Raw genomic sequence first — 7,500 nt, forward strand, 5'->3', positions numbered from 1 at the left:
CTAAGGCGGTTCGCCTGTCACCGTGCATCTGCCTCAAAGCTGCAGCCCAGGGAGAGCAAGGGGGCAGAGAGAGAGAGAGAGAGAGGGTTAAGAGAGGGTTAAGAAAAAAAGCTAGAGCTAGGACAGAGCTGAAGAAGGTGTTAGGAGATGAGTGAGCTACAGTAAATGAGGGAGGGAGAGAGAAAGAGAGAGCACAAGGAGAAGACAGAGAGAGAGAGAGAGAGAGAGGGAAGGAGGGAGGGGGCTTCTCGTCCCTTCCCTCTTAAAGACGGAGCCGATCGCTCTCTCTGCTCAGTGGCACCGCAGGCTGAGGAGGAGAGGACTGGAAACACTCATCTCTCTCTCTCTCTCTCTCTCTCTCTCCCTCTTTCTGTCTCTCTATCTCACACCCTCACCCATCCAACCATCCCTCTCACTCTCTCTTTCTCTCTCTTTCTCTCTCGCCAGGTGATCACCCCGTTCCGTAGGCTCATCCTCTGTGCCGAGAACAGGAAAGAGATGGAGGACTGGATCAGTTCACTGAAGTCCGTCCAGTCCCGAGAGCATTACGAGGTAAGAGCCCCCCTACCAAATCAACAGATACACTGTGTGAGAGTGTGTGTGTGTGTGTGGGGGGGGGGGGGGGGGGGGGAGAGAGAGGGATAGTCAGCGCAGGACGAGAGATGCGGAGCGATGGAGATAGTGCCGCAAGAACAATGGATCCGTGATCAGGCATGTCTTCTCTTGGAGATTCAGACAAAACTATTGCCCTTTTTTTTATATTATTTTGTTACCAAGTGTTACTATTTGAGGATATTTCTAAAAGTGCGTGTATCCTGTTGCTGTGATACTGTTGTAACTATGTGGCTCTGCTGATATCGGGGTGTGGAGAGTAGCAGTGAACCCAGATGGGTGTGTAAAGTGTAAAGATGTGGAATAAGTGATGTGTGTTGTGTAGCGTGATAACTGGGTAACTGGAGTTGCTTATGCAGAAGCCACACACACACTCGCATACAACCAGCCCCAAAGCACTGCCATACATGCATAAGCAGACACAGACAGTCAGATACACGCACATATACAGCCACAGATAGACATACACCCACAAATTCAGACACAGAGACACAGACACACACACATGTATGGGATGAACGCATTCATAGGGATGCACAGTGTACATGCATACACGCAAAAACCCACACATTTCACACATTTCAAAGCAATCACACAAAAGAGACACAATGGCGACCATCACAAAGCAAAATGTCTTATTCTGCAGCAGCCCAAATCTTTGACCTGTTTTTGGTGCCTCATTAGATAACAGATGGAGAGGTGGTGTCCACCATTCAACTGAGCATCACAATACTCATTTTGGTGCTCAGCTCTTTTATCAAATACAATCTTTCACGCAGAATCTAGAAAACAGACCGACTGCTGAAGTGCCACTGTGGCATTTTTTCACCAAACGGATCCGCTTTTAAATATTTCACGTCAGTGGAAGATGTAAAAAAGAGTCTAAATGTGGGCTATCTGTTGACAGCGACGGGTTGTGCGGAGCTCTGGGTGGAGGAGAGCGCAGGAGGAAAGCAGTACTGCATGTTAATGGCTTTGATTTGGGAGGAAATCTTATATAAGACCCCGTCCCTCAGCCCCCACTGCACTGCAATGCAGCAGCACCCCCAGAGCTCGCACACCACCGTACACACACATGTGCACACACACACACACACACACACACACACATACACACCTGCCAAGATGTCAGCCCAGAAACAATTAATTACTGGGCTCTCCTCCATATATGTTACTGTAGGAATCCGAGTGTCCCGGTTTATTATTACATGTTACAATGCTACTTGTCAAACACAAATACAAACTGTATGTACGGCGGCGCCAAGTACTGCAGACGCAACGCCCACACATGTACAGTGCACCGCTCACACTGGGTTGCGTGCACAGCGGGCCCCGGCACTAACACTGTTACAGAACCATCCAGTTTTCTTGACCAGCGTTGCTCTTGTTTGCATCGCGGAGCAGTGGAGCCACACTAATGACTGTGTCAGCGAGTGGAGGGCTCCTCCTGTGTGGCCATGTTGTATGCCATGCTGTGTGCTTTCCGTACGCCAGACAGCTTCCCAGACAGTCCTCATGAGTCTCTATAGAGCAGTAGCACCAGACATTACTAAGGCAAACCTAATAGACAAGGAATCAATGATCAGGTGTTGAGTGCGAGTGTGTGTGTCTGGCAGTGGGTTCAGGGAGAGGAGTGTGGTGTTGAACAAGACCATTTGAAATGAATGTTTATGTGTAACAACTTTACTGCAAATATAATGAAATACAACACCTATTACCATAGTAAAACATAGTCAAATACTTTTTGTTAATTGCAGTATTTCTTCAAAAAAGTGACCTGCTTGTAACGTTGTGTAATAGATGTGTTAGTCATGATGATGAAGTGCACTGTACTTGCCTTTCTGTGCTGCCAACCTGTTTTAACCTCTCGTTTGCCAGACGGCACAGTTTAATGTGGAACATTTCTCAGGGATGCACAACTGGTACGCCTGCTCCCATGCACGCCCCACCTTCTGCAACGTCTGTAAAGATAGCTTGTCTGGGGTCACCTCCCACGGCCTCTCCTGCGAAGGTAAGCAGCACACACACACACACACACCCAGACGTGGACATACAAATATATATACACATATTTACTGTCAAATACATGCTCATACAGTGTGTGTGTTCATGGTGAAGCACACAGTCCTGCTTTGCTGTATTTGCTTGCGACACACACAGAGGGACTTTCTACTCTCTTTTCCTATTTAACCCAGCTTGGGTGTAGTGCTGAGTCGAATCAATTGGAACCACAAGCCTTGGAATTTGCTGGCCTGTAAACTGGGAAGGTGTAGGATTATACTGGATAAGCTTGGATAAAATGGAAATGAGACTTGTGAACCTGTGAACCGAGAAGAAGTGGGATTCTTTGCTCAACTGTCTGTGCAAGTGAAGCAGGTTGGATATGCTGGAGCCGGCGTGAGTCTCTGAAACGCTGTGGGTTGTTGTGAGGCTGGATGCCTATCAAGCTGTTAGCAGGAAGGATAGGGATGGAGGAAGCTAGTGGTGAACTGCCATTAACATTGCGTAGACAAAGTGAACGCTCGTGTGCGTCAGCCCGTATGCATGCGCTCTTACCTCATAGCGATTGTTAGTTAGGCGTCGAATCGAACCTTTTAATTTTAGCATCTCTCGTCTCCCCATTCACACAATATGCTAAAAATCTGCTCATTCAGCCGGTGAATGACGCCACAGCCCCTTGTTCCCTGATCCTCGGTGTCTAGTGTCTGGCTTTAGTCATCTCCACACCTCGTCTGTGAAAGAACAGTGAGGTGGGGCGGGGGGGGGCATGCGGGTGGTGGAGGGGGAGGGGGAGGGGGGGGCACTATTTTTTGCTTTCTTTTAGCTGGTGTAATGTAAAGTGTCAGTGACAGGCAGCAGAACTTAATGAGCACCATCTGCATATCCTCTCATTCTAATTAGGCTAATGTTCCCCTGTGTGTGTGTGTGTGTGTGTGTGTGTTGATATGTGTGTGCATGTGTGTGCATGTGTGTGGGCAGTAAGAGCCTCTCCATCGAGTGCTCATTATCCACTGCAATGAGGCCCTCTCATATCCAGAGGAGAGAGGGCAAGAGAAAGAGAGAGAGAGAGAGAAAGAGAGAGAGAGAGAGAGAGAGAGAGAGATCCGGTGCTCTGGTGCTCAGATCTAAATCAGCTTACCACCCTCCCATCGCAACCCTTAACCAACAATAGGAAGATAATGCTCAACTCAATTGAGATCGCAGGACCTCCATCAAAACACGTGGCTTCACTGCCGACCCGCTGTAGTGACTGGAGCTCCGTATTAGCGCCATTAGGATTCTCTCTCACATTCATTTGATCCCATGCCATACGGAATTAACAGACTTGTTGACAGCAAACAAACTGACAGTTGTTTTGTTTTGCTGTCAATAAGTAACGCTCAGATAAAGCTGTAGATCCATACCGAATAAAGAGGCTGTTCAATCCAATCCAATAGGAGCGTATGGATACTGTATTGACTCAGGCGGAAGAGGCAGAGAGACAGAGCGAGAAACGCCCGCGAGAAGCGGAGTAACAGTATGTGAGAATGGCAGAGAGAGAGAGAGAGAGAAAAACACAGAGAGGGGGAGAGTGTCTCTATTAAACGTTGAGAGCAGCCAGACAAACAATTTCACAGCAATCAGAGCTGCTTATATTTCCCTTCGATTTCCGGGGCAGGACGGTCGATGGGGATCGATCTGTGCTACCCAGCCACACACACACACACACACACACAAACACAAACTCTTTCTATCTCTGTATCACACACACACTCACATGCACGCACAGTGTTTTGTTCCAGTCTGATTTGAGAATGCCCAGGGATGAGTACAGCCATTAACAGGCTGCGGTATCATGTCCTCTGCATTCTCTTAATGTTCTGCTAATGCTCCCTAACAGCATTTAGTGGTAGCTAGATTGAGACATCGATTGCTGCTGCCGGATATGACTGACTTTGTTTGGATCGGGCTCCATGTTTCCTGGCGGTCTCAAACCGAGCGGAGATATCTGTAGGATGCCTGATGACACCAAAGTTTGTGTGTGTGTGTGTGTGTGTGTGTGTGTGTGTGTATGAGCGAGGGGTGGGGCTGTTGGAAACACAGCTCTCCAGAGTATAGACATTATTTATGACTCCGCTAAGTGCCTATCTCATCCATAATGGAGAAACCAGTGAGAGCAATTTCTCTCCGCCCATACGTTGTCATATGAAGTATTCACATTACATTTACATTTCACTCATTGTGCCGACACTCTGGTCCAGAGCCACTTGCGTTAAGTGCATTGAAGTTCCATCTAACATGTGACCACTTGCTGCTCCTTGTGTTACAGTGGCTTTTCTCATGCATACAGAGCGCACATGCACCTGGACAGACGTACATGACCAGGGGGATGTCAGTGTTAGAGTCACTTCATCACCCAGCTTGAAAGTGTTTTTTTAGTTTTTGTTTTGTAAAAGGAATCCTCTCTTGACCTTATTCCCATGGCAACTATTTGAACACTTGTGGTGGGAAACTCTACCCGGAAGATTGGCAAGTATATATATTCCGAATGTATATACTTCAGCATATAAGTGAGGACTTATATGATAGACCACAACACAACTACAATGGAATTTAAGATAGATTCCGGTAGCATAGTGGGCCAAAATGTGAACCTATATCCCTTGGGATTCTTGAGATGTTTCTAATACGTTTTTTAGTGGGTAATCTCTGAAGTGATTAATGTATGTTCGATTCACAACCTTTGCAGGACTTATAGCTGGACTCTTCCGGGTGGAGTTTCCCACATAAGTTCACCATGGGAATAAGCAGGTCTAGATGACAGGTCTGCCCAATAGAAACCAGGGTTGAACTACGCTTGCCTTACCATACATGTAAATCTCCCAATACAGGAAGCTGTTGAGTTGATGGATGACTTGGCAAAAGAGCAAAACAAAACAAAACAAAAACATGTGAAATATTTTGGCCTGGTGTGGGCTACTGTGTCCTTTGGTCTGGCCCTCAGTGCTAATGTGTTGAATCTGTATTTAGATGAGGCCAGTGAGGATTATGAGGAAGTAGATTACATTTAACATGTAGCAGAAAAGTCAAGAGTTATTCATTTGCACCACTCTATCCCTGCAAAGTGAGCAAAGTGACTAATGCTACCAGAACACATGCATGTGTCAGTGTCAGTGTCAGTATCTGAGGTATCTGTGTGGTTTAACACAGTAATCCAGACAGTATAATATGGAGCTGGATCAAGCAGCATATGGGGCCCAGGGCTCAGGGTTTTCTTAGCTTGGCTAGGTTGCATGCCGCTGGATACAGATAAATGGATTGAGACCTGCAGTGTGGAGCTAAGTCCTCAGGCTTTGCTACTGTCTGTCAGAGTCGTAGCTGCAGAACAGGCTTAGGGAGGCTAGTAATTGCTAAGTACTGACAGCTCATTAGGGCTTGATTCATTATGAGACTGTACTGTGCGGGCCGCTTCTGTTCCACATATGATCAATGTATTTTACATCTGTCCTGCATGTTTTTGCACAATTACTTTGAGCCTTGTGAAAAAAGCTATAGAAGATTATAGAATTTTTGTTGATATTTGTTTTCAGTTATTGAAGCAACCCATTACTACAAAACACCTAAATGTTTTATTCTTCAACTGTATCCATCTCTTACAGTGCTAAAATATGAAGCTGTTGACTATTATGAACTGCTAAAAAAAGTGGAAATGATTGTCATACAGACTGACAGATGTGTATGTCGGCTGTTTGTGTTTTTCAGTGTGCAAATTCAAAGCCCACAAACGTTGTGCCGTCCGAGCCACTAATAACTGTAAATGGACGACCCTAGCTTCCATAGGGAAGGATATCATTGAGGATGAGGATGGGGTAAGTGTGTGTGTGTGTGTGTGTGTGTGTGTGTGTGTGTGTGTGTGAGCGCGCGTGTGTGTGTGTGTGTATGTCCATTGGAGTGTCCAGCATTTTTGTGTGTGTTTTCAGGGTTAGACCAATATATTTGCTAATATACTTGGCTGATATCAGCCCTTTTAAAAAAAAAAATGTCTGCCAGTAATGTCGTCTACTGCCAATATGATGCAGGTTCTTTTTCCTGACCACAGCTACATAAAAGCAGTCTGTAAAACCTTTCATGTAATTGTGCAATAATGTTTTTGTAAATTAATTCTTCATTTTAAGGCAGTAATGTATCCCAGAGTTTCCCCTACTGTTGAATATGTGAGATGGGTCACCCTACATGTAAGAGCTGCGAACCCTTAAAGAATTAGGTTAGTCTGGGTTTCAATGGAGAGTTTTAGTGTCCCGTGATCTAAATACTGTTTCAGAGGCTTTTCCACCAGCCAAGAAAAAAACATTCTGGGGGAAACACTGAATCCTTGTAATTTTTTGGCTGTAAGAATGGTCATAGATATTATGTATTGACACAAAATGTCGGCTACTGGCAGCTTCAATTGTCGAACCCCAGTGTGTGTGCTTCAATACAGCTGTTTTATTATGTTATTATGCACATGAATTCAGAAGTGACTGAGAAAGGAGAAAGATGCGAGAAAAGCAACAAAAGAGTGCTCCCAGAGGAAATAATAGATAGAAATAGACAGCGTGTGCAAGTGTTGTCCATTTTCCTAATGGAGTGTATGTCTGTGTGTGTGTATGTGTGTGTGTGCGTGTGTAACCCGCAGATTGCTATGCCTCACCAGTGGTTGGCGGGCAACCTGCCTGTCAGTGCCAAGTGTGCTGTGTGTGATAAGACATGTGGCAGCGTATTGAGACTGCAGGACTGGCGCTGCCTTTGGTGCAAAGCTATGGTAAGATATCCGTCACATAAGCATACATTGTAAACGCTTGATTTGCCTCAGCCGAGTTAAATTACCATTTACACAGGATTTAAATTAAATGAGAAGTTCATCATGGT

The 7,500-nt window shown here is 45.6% G+C and overlaps 1 protein-coding gene across 3 annotated transcripts in view; it reads left to right on the top strand.

Annotated features, from left to right (window-relative positions):
* The window catches only part of dgkh (diacylglycerol kinase, eta), a 53,055-nt gene that overhangs the window by 24,583 nt on the left and 20,972 nt on the right, over positions 1-7,500 (top strand). For all 3 annotated transcript variants that reach the window (XM_078286066.1, XM_078286064.1, XM_078286065.1), the window contains 4 exons: positions 448-552; positions 2,491-2,623; positions 6,355-6,461; positions 7,268-7,393. In XM_078286066.1, the coding sequence (XP_078142192.1) occupies positions 448-552; positions 2,491-2,623; positions 6,355-6,461; positions 7,268-7,393 (471 nt within the window). The remainder of the gene's footprint in view (positions 1-447; positions 553-2,490; positions 2,624-6,354; positions 6,462-7,267; positions 7,394-7,500) is intronic.

This window comes from Centroberyx gerrardi, chromosome 10 (assembly GCF_048128805.1).
Source record: "Centroberyx gerrardi isolate f3 chromosome 10, fCenGer3.hap1.cur.20231027, whole genome shotgun sequence".
NCBI lineage: Eukaryota > Metazoa > Chordata > Actinopteri > Beryciformes > Berycidae > Centroberyx > Centroberyx gerrardi.